The 17,019-nt window shown below is 48.2% G+C and overlaps 1 protein-coding gene across 6 annotated transcripts in view; it reads right to left on the bottom strand.

Annotated features, from left to right (window-relative positions):
• FAM120B (family with sequence similarity 120 member B) overlaps positions 1-14,434 on the bottom strand; it is an 84,892-nt gene extending 70,458 nt beyond the window's left edge. For 2 of the 6 annotated variants that reach the window (XM_082405374.1, XM_082405372.1), the window contains exons 1-2: positions 14,258-14,433; positions 1,707-3,356 (exon numbers count right to left, since the gene is read on the bottom strand). In XM_082405374.1, coding sequence (XP_082261500.1) covers positions 1,707-3,335 — 1,629 coding nt within the window. In that variant the 5' untranslated portion in view covers positions 3,336-3,356; positions 14,258-14,433. The other 4 variants (XM_082405373.1, XM_082405370.1, XM_082405375.1 and 1 more) reach the window with 4 other exon arrangements.
• Between the last annotated feature and the right edge of the window lie 2,585 nt (positions 14,435-17,019).

Raw genomic sequence — 17,019 nt, forward strand, 5'->3', positions numbered from 1 at the left:
CATGTCCCACTGCCTGGCAGCACCTCCATGTGGAGGTCCACTTCTAACCTTCCTCCAATGTCCACCCACATTCTTTTTCCTCTAAAAAGCAGTTAAGAATGCTTCCCAGTAGAATAAATTTCTTAACTTCTTAGTACTTTTTCACCTACAACTCTCATAAAACATGTATCACATTCTACCTCTTAGCTCCTCTGCTACAATATATGTAACAGAGAAAGAGGGGAAAGACTTTGCAGACAGGAGAACCCTTGCAGTTGTACAGGAAGGAGGGAAGAAGTCACTAGAGAAAACCTAAAGATGCAAGAGACAGAGAACATCCCCTCTGAGACTGAACTAGCAGCCCCTACCAGACAGACAGCAGGACAGGACAAGGGGCTTGGCAGTGACAAGGACAAACAAGGTCCTGCCCTCGCAGAACCGCCCCATCTAGCAGGAAAGACAGGAACCAAACACGACATTCCAGGGGCACGTGCTGCAAATGTCAGGCACCCACACACAGGGTGGGCAGTCAGGGGGCTTCTCGGTGTGTGTGGTGGAAAAGCCGAGCAGGCGTCGACTGGCGGAAGGGGGCAGGAGAGCCGTCCAGGAGGGCAAAGAGCGCAGGCAAGGCTGCAAGCAGCCGAGGGGCAGACAAAGGGGGAACCGCAGGTGGCGGCTGGGTGATGGCTGCCAGCCTTGCTCCGGTGACTGTGTCCCTCCTAAGAGCTATGGAACGCAAGTAAGAGCTTTATTTCTGTGTGCAGCACGACAAATGGACGGGAAGGGGCAGAAGTCTGTTTAGGAAGAGCGCTCAGAGATGACTGCAGTCACTCACATCAGCGGTATTTTGGCCTAGGGTGGTAAGAGCCACTGAACAGATCAAAGTAACAAGACTTGGGAGAGACTGGTTATGAAAAATGGGAGAGATGGTTCCCAGGTTTTTAACTTGTGCAAGATGGTGACAGTCAAGGCCAGGAACAATGAAAGGTTGTGGTCATGTTTGGTTCTGCACTTGCTGAGATGCCTCGGGGCATTCACGTGGACATGCACCTTCTCTGTAACCCAAGGAGAACGAGAGGATTCAATGAGATAAAATACACGCACTGCACGTACACAGAACCTACACGCAGCAAGCAGTTAATAAACAGTGGCTCTCCTTCAAAAACGATCAGGGCTCTATATTACCTTCAGGACTACGTCCAAATTCCTAGCATGGCATGTACTAAAATCCACCATCTGGCTGCAGTCTATCTTTTCCAACTGTTTTCTCCTTACTTAGCCCTTCAAACCCCATGCCTCAGCTACCTGCCCCAGAACTGTGCCTGAGGGGACAGATTCTACACGCCAGCCCTCCAGCGCTCCCACAGACCCCAACTCCACCTGTTCACGGTGAATCTCAGGCCCCATGAAGGCCTGGCTTCCGTTATCCTTCCTCTGGGAGCTTCTCTCTGTACTTAACCCACAGTGATTACTCTCTTTCAAATTTCGAGCACTCTCTCGGCAACAGTGATGTAACAACGCGATACAGAGTTTATAATGTGGGTTTTCACATGTATTGTATCTTACTTCCTAGCTAAACTCCAAGGGTTCTGTTCTGTGTCCTCCCCCCCGCCCCCACCCCAGTGTCTTAACCACTGCAGGCAGTCAATAAATATTCACTGGCAAATCTATCAGTGGGTACACTTTCAATCATGACATATTAGATTTGGGTGGGCACATCTACATACCTTTAAGATTTCAGGATCCGAAACCATAGTTATTTGTTGCTTGACTTCAGGCCCCATATTTACAGGATCTTCTTGTTTAATTTCAGGGTTTGTACACAGCGGTGCTTCTAGGTTAAATTCAGGGTCCATACCTACAGGTAATTTCTGCTTGGATTCAGGGTGTGTGCATAAGAGAACTTCCTGCCTGGATTCAGGGTGTGTACATAAGGGAACTTCTTGCTTGGATTCAGGGTCGGTGTACATGGGAACTTCTTCCTTGGATTCAGGGTGTGTACACATGGGAACTTCTTGTTTGGATTCAGGGTCTGTGTACATGGGAACCTCTTGTTTGGATTCAGGGTGTGTACACACGGGAACTTCTTGCTTGGATTCAGGGTGTGTACACACGGGAACTTCTTGCTTGGATTCAGGGTCTGTACACATGGGAACTTCTTGCTTGGATTCAGGGTGTGTACACACGGGAACTTCTTGCTTGGATTCAGGGTCTGTACACACGGGAACTTCTTGCTTGGATTCAGGGTCTGTACACACGGGAACTTCTTGCTTGGATTCAGGGTGTGTACACACGGGAACTTCTTGCTTGGATTCAGGGTGTGTACACACGGGAACTTCTTGCTTGGATTTAGGATCTGAACTCATGGATAGTACCTGCTTGTCCAAAGTTACTACACCTTTAGGTTTTTGGAAAAACCATGGAGATTTCTGTCCTGGCAAAAGATATGATGCCATTCCTTTATAAAAAAGAGCTTTGTTTGGCCCCAAAGGTAACATCTCTTCCAGCTTCTTCTCACCTTGATGCAACCGAAGAACTTTACATATGTGGTCTGCTACAGCTAAGATAATGTTACCTTTTTTGTCAAAGTTCTCTTTCACAGAGGTATAAGAAGACAAGCACTTGTAACGAAAGCTTTCGAACATGCCTTCTGGGATGATGTCGTTGCCAAGCAGGCAGGCCAGTAGAGGAAGGTCGGACAGGCTGAGACCCAGGCTCTGACAGAGCTTCTCTCGGCAGAGCATGACGGTGTCCAGACTGTCCAGGGAGAGCTCACTGATGGAAAAGTAGGGACAGGTGTCATAAATTAAATAGTCAGTGTCTTCTCCAAGAATCCCAAGACAGTTGTTCCGGAGGCCGTAGGAAGCCACCTCATAGTCGGCCTCCTGTAATGAACACAGAGTTTCCTGACCCAGGGCCTTCAAGGCAAACTGGGTGAATATGGCCAGCCCTGAGGGGATGAAGAACATGTTTCTGCCAGGCTGCTCCCTGTGGGACTTGATATAATGGAAGATCTTGGCTATCTCCCTGTTGTTCTTGAGTCTTCGTTTCACCCACTCGTCTCTCTTGGACTGCTCCACCATGCCATCAAAGAAGAATATCAACTTGATGCCAACAGCTGTAAAAGTTTTCACAAATTCTCGCAAAGAAGAAAAGTATTCCCGCCACTGGCCACCACAGATCCAAGATTCCGGCGTGTACCAGTATCTGAGGCAACACATGGCGTCGACCACAATGGTAGGAGTCCCTCCAGGATGCCTGCTTCGGTGGTGCTCTGCCAGCTCTTTGAAATTTACTACCATACATATATGTGGGCAGCTACTTCCCACAAATCCATGTAAGCCTCTCACACCCATAACTGACCTCCTGGAAAGGATCTGGAAAGGAAAAGAAATGAGTACTTATGGCATTATCTCCAGACATATGGCACCTTTCAGAGCAAACACAGACAATATTTAACATTCACTCTCTGTCTCCAGCATGACACAGAGCACGACACGCTGGTCAGGAGCCTAAAGAGGCTTCCCCGGACACACCCGTGGGGCTGCACCTGCGAGTGAGGTGCTGAGTCGGACTTCCACCAGGACAGCACAGGGCAGCACTCTTTTAAGATTGTCACTAAGACTATTATTCAAGAGATTTCTCAACAAAGTTCGAAAACAGGTTAACGATTTCAAAGAAGTAATACTGCCCATCTAGGAGCTCAAACAGAAGTTAATTTTGAAAACCTAAAATGTAAAATTGGTACGTGCAACACTGATGTTTCTCAAAATAATTGTGTTGAGTGAAAGCTGGACCAAGGAGTGCACACTGCATGATCCCACTTACGTAAAAGCCTAGCCCACTAGGAGCTGAGCTGCCCGCAGTGGCGAGAGCCCTGTGGTCACCCACAGTGGGCCAGGAGGAGACAGGGACTGACAGAGCGGAGACAGGGTGATGGGACACATTCACCACCTTGGCTGTGGGGATGGTGTCACAGGTGAACGCATGCTCAACCTCTCGAATCATACACTGTACATACGTGCAGTTTCCTGTGCACCAAGTGCATCAAGTGCATCTCAATAAAGGTGTTAAAAAGAAAACTACATGAAAATTCACTAGGCCAAATGCAGCAACATTTGAGGTGGTGACTGACTGACTTTGGATGGAAAACTGCCCATTCTAAAATGTAAAAACACACAAAATAGTTCAAAGGGTCAGAATTCACACTCTGGACAAAATCTAAGCAGAGTCCTTTATGTAATAAGTATGATGTCCTTACGCATAAGAAAAGGTGTAATATAGCCAGTAACATCCATCAGTAGTCAGACATCTTTTATCTTAATGGCCTATTCTTTTCATCAGGGCTTCCCATCCTCCGATAAAACAAAACAAAAAAACCCTTATTATGCAAACAGCAGCACAAGAGCGAATGGTGCCTCTCCCAGGCTGGGGACTGAGGGCCGGAGCCCCAGGCTGCCCACGCACAGCAGTAACAGGTCCTGTCTGTGCCCACTGCCTGCCAGACAGCGCTGCGCACTCAAGGCACGTCTCCACTCTTCACAACAACCCTGGCGGGTAAAAAACTATTAGCCCTATCTCAGTAAATAAATTACTAGGCTGGGAAAAGGCCCCCTCGTGATTTATCTTTTAAGAATGTGCTGCCTGTTAATGGACCCTTGCCCCTAAGAGAATTTGAAGTTATCTGTTTAACAGCCATTAATAATAAAGAACATCTAAAAACTGAGTGGACACAAAGAGCACACATTTAAGTTGAAATTGAGTGAGGCCTTGCTCATTAAGCTGTTACACATAATGGATCCATATACCCCAAACCACTGTAGACCTATTACTAGCATTGGGTTCATCTTGGGAAGGTGTGTGTTTCTGAAGCAGACGATAGACTTCATAACATGATTATCTCAGCCATAAGGTAGTTCTCCAGTCGGGCCCTCTGGGCCTGGTGTGGAAAGGAGATATGTTTCAGAACACAATGTCAGACTGTACAAAATACCAAAATGGATTTCAAAAAAAAAAAAAAGGGCAAGGTCTGTGGACGACGAGTGGATCCTGGATCCGAGGTAGGTCTTACCCAGCGGGAGGCCGCCTCTTCTATACGGTGAGAGGAGGCCTGCTTCTTTCCCCAGGCTCCGTGCGGGGTGCTGAGGACCCTCCCACCAAGCCCACGTGGAGACGGAGCCAGGAGGGCAAGCCCCGGCGCCGCCTTCACTCCCACCCCACACAGACGTGGGTCCATTTGCGCAGCAGCTCTGCCACATTTGCGTTGGCTGCCTTCCCGCACCGATAAGAAGACATTTTTGTTCCAAGCATTTTTCTACTAAAACTGCAAGTGACAACACTGAGTTTCTTGAAACACTCCCCTCTTTATTCTGCAAGAGGTCGGGCTCAGCCTCTGCTTTGATTTTATTCAAATGTTTTTCCTCCTTGCTTACCCCAGTAGTGAAAAGCTCACTATTTTTTAAACATGTACTGGTTTCTCCTGTCTTTCACACTGCCAATTTCTCACAGTTTGAATCACAAATTACCTCAGGAATGTCATGTTACAATGTGCTCTTCTATGGCACTCACAAAGACAATTTTGGATAGGCAAAGGTTTGGGGACTTGGGCATTAGAGGATGCCTTCCGGCACTTCGGCTCTTCAAAGCATTAATGCAGCGTTAGCCCGCCATCAATGCAGTCAGTGTGGTGTGAAAGGAGATGCTTAAAAAGAGAAGTCTGTGGATATCACCTTTTTAAATAACTTTCTTCTGTTTTTTAAAGCCTTTTATTGCTAACAGCATATACTCTAAAGGTAGTTTTTAAGATGATTGCAAACACATATAATATGATTATATAATATATATTGTAAAATTATACCTGTATATATACACACACATATATAAAATTTCATTTATTCTACCTGCAAATTATACAGGAAATTGTCATTATCTAGATAACTGTTGTCTGGAAGGAAAACAAAAGTTACGTCTCACTAGGTAGGAGGCCCACTGCCCAAAACACAGTCTGGGAGTCACATGCACTAATGCGGGCCTCAGGGCAGAAGATGTCACCCTGTCAGATCCCGAACACCCAGCACAGTGTCGGCACATGAGGGCCTGGCAAGCACTTGTGAAAGAATAAATAGATAAAGGCATCAAAGGGCAAGTGTATAAAGAGAAATCAGGAATCAACAAGTTTATAGACTCCGACTGTGGGCAAAGAAGGAGTACAGAGTAGAGTCTGCCCTTGAGTAGCTGACCAACTGGTTCGGGAAACAAAGCATCAGTGCAGGAGATTTTAGGAAGCAGCAGCAGGCGCACAAGTGCAGCTAGAGTGTGTGACACGGGAGGAGGCCTCGCTCCTAGCAATGGCTCTGTTCTCCTTACACCCAGACCAATCCCAATGTACTGGGTTACCAGTAAATGAGGCCTGGAGAGAAAAGGAAAGAGAAGCCCAGAAGCTCCTTTATTCACAGTCTTTCAGCGGACACACACTTAGAGAAATGAAGAGAGAGGCAGGGCTCAGCAAAACACATATGCACCCTATCTGCCACTGAGAGAACGGGGTCAAAAGCTACACATGGAGAGTCACTCTGGACACAGGGACACTGGACCCATGGACAGCCCAGGGCACACACCCCCATGGAGCAGTGTTTGTAGGCAACCAGTACCAGCAGTTGCGGCCACCTTGAGCCACCTCCAGCATCCCAAAGGTGTCAAGGCATAATGTTCAAAGGTGAAAAGACATAACCCGTGCAAATATAAATTAATGAAAGAGACTGTAAGACAGGAAGCCAGTTCCGAGCGCATCTGAAGAGCTGGCCAACCAAAGTGAGCTTTTTAAAGTTGGAGACGAACTGGGTTAATGTCCTACAGAAATAGAACCATAACCTTTGGATAGATCTTTATCAGACAGAAATAATGTCTCTACACGACAAAAATCTACAAGTTAACATGTAACATCACAGTGTTTGAGCTCTCATGAAGAGTAAACAGCAAAGTAAAACAGAGAGGGACCTTCTGTTAGAAAACTGAATAATCTTGGAAGGATCTCTTGGACAATGTCCCAGGATTCAGTGAAGAACATACAGTCCTCTTTTTCCGTTGCTTCGTGTCTGAGTCTTGGACAATTGTTCTCTCAGTGGTAACCTGCTGCCTGGGCCTGGGCCCTCTCATGAGGCCCCTCACACCTTGAAGTGGAGGGTCTGAAGTCTGCTCTCTCCTCTCCTCCCCCTTAGCCCCAGCTAAAAAGAGGAACTTACAGGGACCCTTTCAACACAGCAGGGTAAGAACAGGGACTGAAAATTCAGAGATGAAAACGTGTCCCAGGCCAGCACACGATACACAGCAACTGCCCAGTGTTTGCTGGAATTCACGAATGCACAGCCAGGGCAGCGGTTCACCGAGGGTGGTCCCGGGGGGGCTGCACCCAGGCTGGTCTCCCTGCGTCAGAGGCCTCCACACGGGACTCGCAGAACTACTGGCCAACACGCTCTCCTTGACCAAACTTAGGCTCCTGGGCCCTCTTCTCGACAGGCCTCCACCTTGAGCTGCAAGGTCATCCTTACCAATTTCAGCCAGATTCCTGCTGAGTCAGCTTGAGCAACCCCCCCCCCCTTGACACGTGACCCTCCCCAAGATCGGGTCTAGCTGCTCCCCCGCCCTCCGGTCCCACTGGCCCTCCCTCTGCTGCAGGCTCTCAATCCCCCGGTGTCTGTGCTGTGTTCGAACTTGAGCCCGCCTCTCTCCCCACTCAAGTCTTGAAGAGAGTCCTTCTCACTGTCTTAACAAGTGTCAGAGGGATGTTTTAACGCTAACTCCAACCTCAATAAAGTTTATTCAAAGTAGAAATGGAAAGCCCACAGCCGTCACGACTCCAGACTCAGGGTGCCCTCCCTGGAGGACCCTCCGGACCACAGTCTGGCCATGACCACTGACGCCAACATTCAGAAAACCGTGCGTGGCAGATGGAGTTGGGAGCTCAACCCCTCCTGGCTGCGTCCTAGGGAAAAAGACAGAACACTGGGCAGCACAGCACTGCTGACAGAAGGGAAGGCTCTACAACAAAACTGAGCTCAGTTGAAATTCTAACCTCCACGCACTAGCAGTGAATCTTGGAGCAAGTTACTTCATTCTTCTTATATGCAAAATGAGGTTTATAAGACTCAATTGTTGTGATGCAATTTTATTTATATTATAAATTTGGTCATCAAACATTTTTCATTAGTTGCTAAAGTTTAGTGAAATAAGCCCAGCACAAGTCCAAAATTATTAAATTATCTCAAAATTTAAAACAAAGCCATATAAATTTTAGTCAGGCTTTACTGTATTTATGATTTTTACTACCTATATTACTTTTTAATATCAGGAACGTACTTATTTATAAAATTTTTTTTTCTGATTAAAAAAGTAGCCATGAAAAAAAAAGTCGCCATGTTCTTTGCAGAAATTAAGGACAGCACAAAAAGAAAAAAAACTACCCATAATCTCATCTTCCAAGGATGACTACAACAAACATTTGAGTACGTATTTCTAGTTTTTTTAATTATTCATTGTTACTAAAAATTGGGATCATGCTTTTCTATGATCTACTTCTGTGTCTTAGTTTATTATGAATATATTGCCAAGTCATAACGTTAACCTTCTCCTGCAGTGTCACTTTTAATGGACGCACCATGTAGACATAATAGGAGTTATTTAACCCTACTGTTGAACATTCATTTCCAATGCTGCATGCCATAAATAAGAATGTCAATCACATCAGTGAATACACATCTCTGAACACACTATCTCTGATCATTTCCTTGGGATTAATCTTAGATGTGAAACTGCTGAGTCAACGCAAAAGCACATATTGGTCATTTTTCCCCAACTGTAGTTGTAACTCATTCACACTTACTTCTCCTCAGTGACACCAGGTAACTTTATTTAGACATAAATCGGGTTTATTCATTCAGCAACTACCTTTGTCATCGCTACAGCAGACGTGGAGCTATGACTAAGACAGATTAGGGTCCCTGCCTTCTGGCAGCTTATGCTCCAGCAGGAAAACCTCCAACAAGCAATGATCACTTGGGTATTACTATAGGGCAGAGAAAAGCAGAGAGCGTGTGTAATATTCAGCAGGAAGACCCAACCCAGACCTGGGATCCGCGACGGCCCTCCCGAGGAAGGGCACGCCAAGCGGCCCTGACATGAGGCAGAAGAGCCGGCAGGCACAGCCAGAGGGAGGGGGAGAGCAGGCGGACGGGGGGCGTGAGCGAGAGGAATAAGGGATGAATCTTTTTTAAGCCCATAAGGTGTCTTTTTTATTATTAAATCAGTGTTTCTAAGGTGCTTAAAATATCTGTTCTATTAGGTAGTTTAACCTGCAACTTTACTTACTGTATCATAAATGTGTTCTTCAACATGGAAAATGGGGGAAAAAAAACAAAAACAAAACCCCTCAGTCTGGCCAGAACCTCTGCAGTAAGGGAAGAAGTCTGGAGAGATGAAGAGGCGCAGCGACCAGTCTCCACAGCCGCACGCACGTGTACACTGCATCCTAAGGGAAAGCAGATGCTGCTCAGGGCTCTTAAGCAAGCGCTTTTTAGAAGCACTGCCCTGCCTGTGCTGCGGAGGAGGGAGAGAGGCAGGCCGGACTGGAGAAAACCAGCTACCCCGGGCACCGCCCAGCACCCTCCCTCACGTGGATGTGGAAGAACCCCAACACTGCAGGGAGGCAGAGCCCTGTTTCCTGCTGCAAAATACAAAGGAGGGTACAGAGAGGCTCTTCTGCTCCTCCACCCCCCCCCCCCCCCCCCCCCCCCCGTATACCAAAGATCTAGCAGCTGTGGGCACAGCAACGAGCAAGACAAAGTCCCTAAGACATGCACCTTGAAAGAGGGAGCAAAGGCTCAGGGTCCGTCAGGAAAGAAGCAAGCCTGGGGGTGCGCAAACACATGTCAAAACGCACCAAGCCGTACACTTTAAATACGTGCAGCTTATTCTACAAGCCCCACGGCAGACACCCCTCTCGTCCCGCTGGCACGCTATCAAGTTTTGTTCAGACGTCACTGTGGGGCGCGCCCGCCAGCGACGAAGGCAGGAATGGCGGCCGCCGGCAGGGTGTGCTGCTCAGTCACCTGCCTGAGGGCACAAACAGCAACGGCAAGGCCGGGATTTGGATCCACCTGCCCCCGAAGCCGGTTCCTCTCACCAGGGGAGCCCCCACCCCAACACTGCACTGCCGAGCGATCTGGCGGCCGGCACGCGCGGAACACCAACTCGCGTGGCAGAGTCAGCCTGCGGGGCACGCGCTTAGCCCAGGGCGCTCCTTTCTGAAGGTCCTCCCAGCCCCGGGGGCCCAACAGAACATCTGCACTGAAGGAGCAACCCAGAAGGCTGGACCCTGGGCCTTTCCCCACCCGACTGCAGCGCTACAAAACCCCTTCAAGTCAACGAACATAGAAAAGGAAAATGTCTGCCACCTACAAAAACTTACGCCTCATGTATCCAGAATTTAGGATAAGACTCCAATAAAAATTTTAAAATTCACAAGTAAAACTGAAATAATTTATTCATAAACGACTTCTCAGGCTCTGATTTATCATCTATAAATTCTTCTTCTCCATAGTTCTAACAATTAGCTCCTAAGTCCACAGTAGAGAAAAGTATGGAAAGGGCATTTGCAGGCATGCACATAGTGACAAGGGTCAGAGCCTCTAACAGCTGACCTGGGGAAAGCAAAGGGACAGAAAAACTGAAAGCGGCCGAAAGACATAAAAACTCCAAACAAATAACAGGGAGAACAGTTGTATGTGCCTCAACGAGCCCGAACACCGTTTGCATCACAAATTTTATGTTTAAAATGTTGACTTGAGATCATATCACAGGGGTTAGGGAAAGTTCATATCACATTTAGCACACTCTATTAAGAAAGTAGGGAATGGCTCCAGCGGTTAGGACTCTGCGCTTCCACTGCAGGGGGCCTGGGGTAAGATCCCGCAAGCTGTTGTGGTGTGGCCAAAAAAAAAAAAAAAATTTTTTTTTTTAATTTAAAAATAAAAAATTTTTTTTAATTTAAAAAATGTTTTTAAAAATTTAAAAAAAATTTAAAAAGCAGGGAAATACTCTATTTTAGAAAGATTTCCATCCTAAATGTGAAATTTTGGTGCTTAATGGGCAAAAATCCAAAACTGAACTATCCAGCAAACTCTGCTGTTCAAAGACTTACTGTCCCCTTGTCCTGGTTGCCAACCGCTTTATTATAAATGACTTACAGTAACTTACACGAATCTGTACTGAGTTGATTCTTCGGGCTCAAGAACTGATGGGGAAAGCATCCATCTCGGCTGTGTACTTTCTACAGCCTAGCATGCACACGGGCGTGCAGCTGGACAGGTATGGGGAAGTATAAACTCGGTCCACGCTGTAGTAAGCATTCGACAGTAAGAGCTGACTTAAATGGACTCCTCCTTCTCTGGACCATACGTTTTTATAAGGAAAAGAGTGCTTAGGACCTGGCTTTTTTAGCTAGCAATGGCCCTGATTTACTGGCTGACTGAAGACAAATCACTGACTCTCTTTGTACATCACTGATTTCCTTATTTGTAGAAATAAGATAATGATTTACCTCTCAATTTGGCAGATTTTAAACTACTACTATAAAATCCTTTAGAAGTATCTTATTATATTTATATAAATAATTTAAACCTTAAATAACATGTTTTAACTCTGAAGACTTTTCCAACAGAACACCTTGTAAAGAAACAGAAATTTGCTTCTAAAAGCAAATGAAAATGTAAAAGTTATTCACACTTATTATAAAGCTCTATAAAAGTAACTGATAGCATAAGGGTTGCCTCACTTTCAAACTAATAAAATAAGGATGCGATTAATTCCTCTGAATGAAGTTCCAGTGTATGATTCTAGTTTCCACACAGATAAGAGTTGCTTTTATGATCTCAATTAAGTGGACTTCCCTTCTTACTTTCAACCTTTTCTTGAAAGAGATGGCAACCCAGCACACAAGCAAATCAAATACATGCACTGCTGTGAAGATTCTGCCCACGGTGCTAAGTTGCCAATCTGACACCTCTCTTCCTGACCCAAGAGCAAACCAAAGCCAGGTTACAGCAGGAATTTGACCAGCTCCATTCATTCATATTTTCTCTCTAAGCCTCAATAAGAGGCACACACAAGGAGGAGTAGGAGGTGGGGAGGGGAAAGTCTGAAGGACAAGAACACAAGAACCAAGACAGCAGGATATGACTAATGGCCAGTTTCGTAGGGATCCAAGTACTGTAGGGCCTGAAACATATAATTTGAGGTCCCTCTTCTAAAAAAGAATACACTATTATGGGACTTCCCTGGTGGCGCAGTGGTTAAGAATTCGCTTGCCAATGCAGGGGACATGGGTTTGATCCCTGGTCCGGGAAGATCCCACATGCTGCAGAGCAACAAAGCCCATGAGCCACAACTACTGAGCCTGCGCTCTAGAGTCCGCGAGCCACAACTACTGAAGCCCGCACGCCTAGAGCCCGTGCTCCGCAACAAGAGAAGCCACTGCAGTGAGAAGCCCGCGCACCGCAACAAAGAGTAGCCCCCGCTCGCCGCAACTAGAGAAAGCCTGCGCACAGCAACGAAGACCCAACACAGCCAAAAATAAATAAATTTTTAAAAATAAATAAATAAAAATAAAAAATACAAAATTATAAACACAAGACCACTGAGGTCCTTCCCAGTGCCTTGGAAGGGGCCTGTGAAAGCGAGGACCCTGAAGCCTGAACTTCATTAGCTTTACAGTAAACCTGCCCCATAAATGACACTGATTCAGGCTCAGGGAGTAGGGAGAACCTCAGAATAGTAAAAACTGTAAGTGACCTCCACCAACACCTACTGCGGTCTTCTCAGTTCACAGACGAGAAAACTGAGGGCCAGAAGTGATTAGAGATTTCCATGTCTGGAAGATAGACATGCCTGTTGGAAATTACACAAAGAAACTGGGAGGTAAGGTGGTCAGGAAACGGTATGTGTGGAGATGAGTAGTGTGCGACCTGACACAGCCAAGGTGTTCTCACTGCTTTCCTTGAACACAACCTATAAGGAATGCACCACTGCAGTCCTGGGAGGGAGAGACGGCCAGGTTGGGGGAAAACCCCTACGGCAGAGCTTAGAGATGGCAGAGATGGGGTGATGGGGAAATCGACACATAGAGAATGTGTGAAGGCTGTGATGGTGCAGGAGTGGTAGCTCCTAACAGAAAGGCCCAAACGTGGGCAGGCCACAGAGCACATGAGGATGGGAGGCCACGATTCAGAAATGACAGAGATGGAGGACAAAACAGGAGGAGGACACCAGACACGGAGGAACCAGAGCGTAATACATTTGGGAGGCGACAGGTGAAAAACCTGATGCTGCAGACCTGTCCCCATTCTGTGGTTCTCATTCTCTGCATCACCTACTCAAGCGCTCAAGCCAAAAATGTGGAAGTCACTGGAAATACCACGGCCTCACTTTTTCCCCATCAAACTCACCTCCAAGTTCTCCCCACTACCATTTCCAGGTTTTCATTCCTAAAACTTCTTCCTTAAATGGCTGCAAAAGCCCTCTTATCACATGCAGTCACCCAGCACCACCATCCCTACGCCTGCCAGATGACTCTTTTAACACTACGATCCGATCACATCACTTCCCTGTTCCCAATTCCCCTGAGTTTCCTGCCATCCCCAGCTCTAGCACCCTGTCTCTCCCAGAATATGTCAGGCAGTCTCAAACCTGCAGATCTTGAGCATTCTGTTCCCTCTGAAGGAATGAATGGCTTCTTGCCCCTCAGCACCTCCCAACTCCCACTTATTCGAAACCAAGCTGGAATTCCCCCCCCCCCCCCGTATAGAAACTTCTGGCTCCTCCTTGGCCGACATGGACAAATCATCCTCTCAGCCACCTAGGCGTCATCCCGCCAGCCTTTATTCCCCGGAGGGCATGGTGCTTGCTGGGTGCTACGGTCCCGGCTCAGAACAGCCGGGTCACTGGGGAAGGCGCCCAAGTTCGGAGACGCCAAGTGCAAAGGTCAGAGGACGCCTCCCTACGGCCAACAGGGACCACACGGCGACCCGGAACTGCACACCTCTTTCCGGGGAGGAGTCGGGCCAAAGCGGCACCGGGAAGAGCAGGCAGGGCGCACGGCTGCGGGGACATGCGGTGAGGGAGACGCGGCCCAGGGACCGCGACGGCGCAGAACCACGAGCGCAGCCGCCGCGCCGACGCGACGGCCGAGAGCGGCCCAGACGCGCTGGCCCCGCAGGCCCGGCCCTACCTAGAGATGCGCCAGCACAGCCGGAGACGCGCCCGCACAAACCTCGGCCCGTCGCAGCCGCCGCGCACTTCCGCTTCCGCTCCCGCTCGGGCGTTTCCGCCCGAGAGACCGCCCCGCCCGCTCGGTGGGCGGGGCCTGCGCGGCCGGGCCCCACAGGCGCCGGGGAGCGAGATGCGCAGGCGTAGCGCCCGTTGCCTCGGAAACCGCGCGGTGCGTGGAGGTCGGGGTCACGCCTCGCTCGGCTGCCGCTGGCTCACCCGCTGGCGCTTTGGGCCACTGGTGGTGCGGACACGCGAGCCTGGGCCTTGACGCCGCAGTTTGGCGGATGAGCGCCGGGAGGGCGGTGCGGGCTGCTAGGAGACGGCAGGCTGGCCCTGAGCCCGGGCCCCGCAGGAGGCAGGCGGCCGGGGGTCCGGAACGGGTGGATTTTCCAGCCAAGGGACCTTGGCGCGCTGTCCACCTCGACCCTGGGCCTCGGTGTCTGTACTGTCTGGAGGAGGGCGGCGCTTCCCAGCGCGGGCTGACCAAGGACACAGCAGAGCACAGCAAGCACTAGGTAGAGAGGAGCCTTGCTAGCATTGCTGTGACGGCGGCGGCCACCCGAACTGTTCTGGAGCCCACAGTTTTAGTGAGCAGGCTTGCGGTCTGGAACGGGGCATGAGAGCTCCGGGGCGGGCAGCCACGGCAGTGGAGGAGGGGAGGAAGCGAGGACGCGCTTGCCTGGTCGTGCGGTGTCTGCGTCTCACGTTAAGGAGTTTGGACTCTGGAAGCCACCGCCTCGACTTTGTTTCTGCATCTGCTTTAAGGCCAGTAAGGTTCCCATTAAGGACATGCTCCCCTGGGCTGGGAGATAGGCAGGCTTCAGATTATACACAATTCCCATTCCTCTAGTCACAACGCCACCCTTTTCTATACAACCAAGAGAACATTTTGGTAGCCAAGTGTTATGACAGAAGAATAACTTTGAAACCAATCTAACTTATTTTTTAAGTAAATACTTGACAAACTTCAATTAATGATATCAAGTTATTTAAGATGCATCTCAAAACCTATCTTTACACATGACATATTTCAGGAGGGCTGCTGCAAGCCCCAGGGAGCTGGAGGCTTCCATCAGGGAAATAAGATGGTCAAATATTGTTCCTGCAGAGTCTCTTGCAGATCAAGCACTCAAAAAGCATTACCAAATTGATGGGAATTCCCTGGTGGTCCAGTGGTTAGGACTCAGCTTCCACTGCAGGTGGCATGGGTTCGATCCCTGGTCAGAGAACTAAGATCTACCCGCCCTCCCACCAAAAAAAAAAAAAAAAAAGCATTACCAAATTGAAGTGACACCATATGTATGTATTAAATAATTTGGGAAGCCATCTCTTCATTCGGCATACAAGGCTTTCATTTCCTGTTGATATTTTTTTCTAAAATCAATAAAGAGTGCTCAGCACCTAATACTTGCTGGGTGCCATAGGGTCACACCAACAGTATGTGAAATGGTCTCGAACCTTGAGTTGCACGGGTGGTTGGGGAGACAAACACACACTTCAGGTATCAGGGAACAAGTGAAACATAAAGTCTTAGAACACGTGGATGAAGAAGGCAGCAAGGAGACAATGTGAGAGCTGAGCCTGGAAGGGCGGGTGGGGCCTGAGGCAGGATTAGAAGAAGGAGGACTTGTGGGCAGAGGGGCAAACGGAGGAGAGCGATGGAGGTAGGGATTCAGGTGGTGTGAGGGAGAAGCCAGGCATCCCGGACTGTAGGAGCAGGAGCCTCACACAGACAGACAGCGCAGACCCCCGGAGCCAGACCGTGGAGGCAGAGGAGGCAGGCCGACCACAGCCCTACTCACCGCCCTGTGTGAGCCCTGCCACTCGGCGGCACTTGGCTCTGCCCCTCCTAAATATGCACAGATGACCAAGGCCAACAGACGTTGGAGGAAGACAGCAAAAAAGGGAACAAACAAACTAGGAAGAGGAAAACTATTATGAAAAACTTCATGATCTGCAGTCTCTGAAGATCATATACCAGGGAAAGGAAAAAAAGTATATAAAAGAACATTCAGAAAATGTGCTCTTGAAAATTAAAAAAGCAGTAGTTTAAACTTAAAAACTGATAAAAGAGAAGATAAATTTGATATCTCTCATAACAGAAGAGAAAAAGATGGAGAAAGAGAAAGACATAAGAAAATTAGAAGATTAAGAAGTTTGACATCTGAAAAATAGGAGTTACAGGATAGAGGACAGAAAAATGAAGTAGAGGACATTATTCAAGCAATAATTCAAGAACAGTTCCCAGATCTAAAAGACATGTTCTCATATGGAAAGGACCCACCAAACGCCCAGCACAACAAACTTAACGATGATCCACATGAAGGCACATCATCACAAAATGTCAGGACAGGGGCTTCCCTGGTGGCGCGGTGGTTGAGAATCTGCCTGCTAATGCAGGGGACACGGGTTCGAGCCCTGGTCTGGGAAGATCCCACATGCCACGGAGCAACTAGGCCCGTGAGCCACAACTACTGAGCCTGCGCGTCTGGAGCCTGTGCTCCGCAACAAGAGAGGCCACGATAGTGAGAGGTCCACGCACCGCGATGAAGAGTGGCCCCCACTTGCTGCAACTAGAGAAAGCCCTGGCACAGAAACGAAGACCCAACACAGCCAAAAATAAATAAATTAATTAATTAATTAAAAAAAAAAATCTCAATGCCTAAACCCCACAAAACAATTAAAAAAAAAAATGTCAGGACACCAGGGGCAGAGAAAGGA

The sequence above is a fragment of the Balaenoptera borealis genome, assembly GCF_965194805.1.
Source record: "Balaenoptera borealis genome assembly, chromosome: 9".
Lineage (NCBI taxonomy): Eukaryota > Metazoa > Chordata > Mammalia > Artiodactyla > Balaenopteridae > Balaenoptera > Balaenoptera borealis.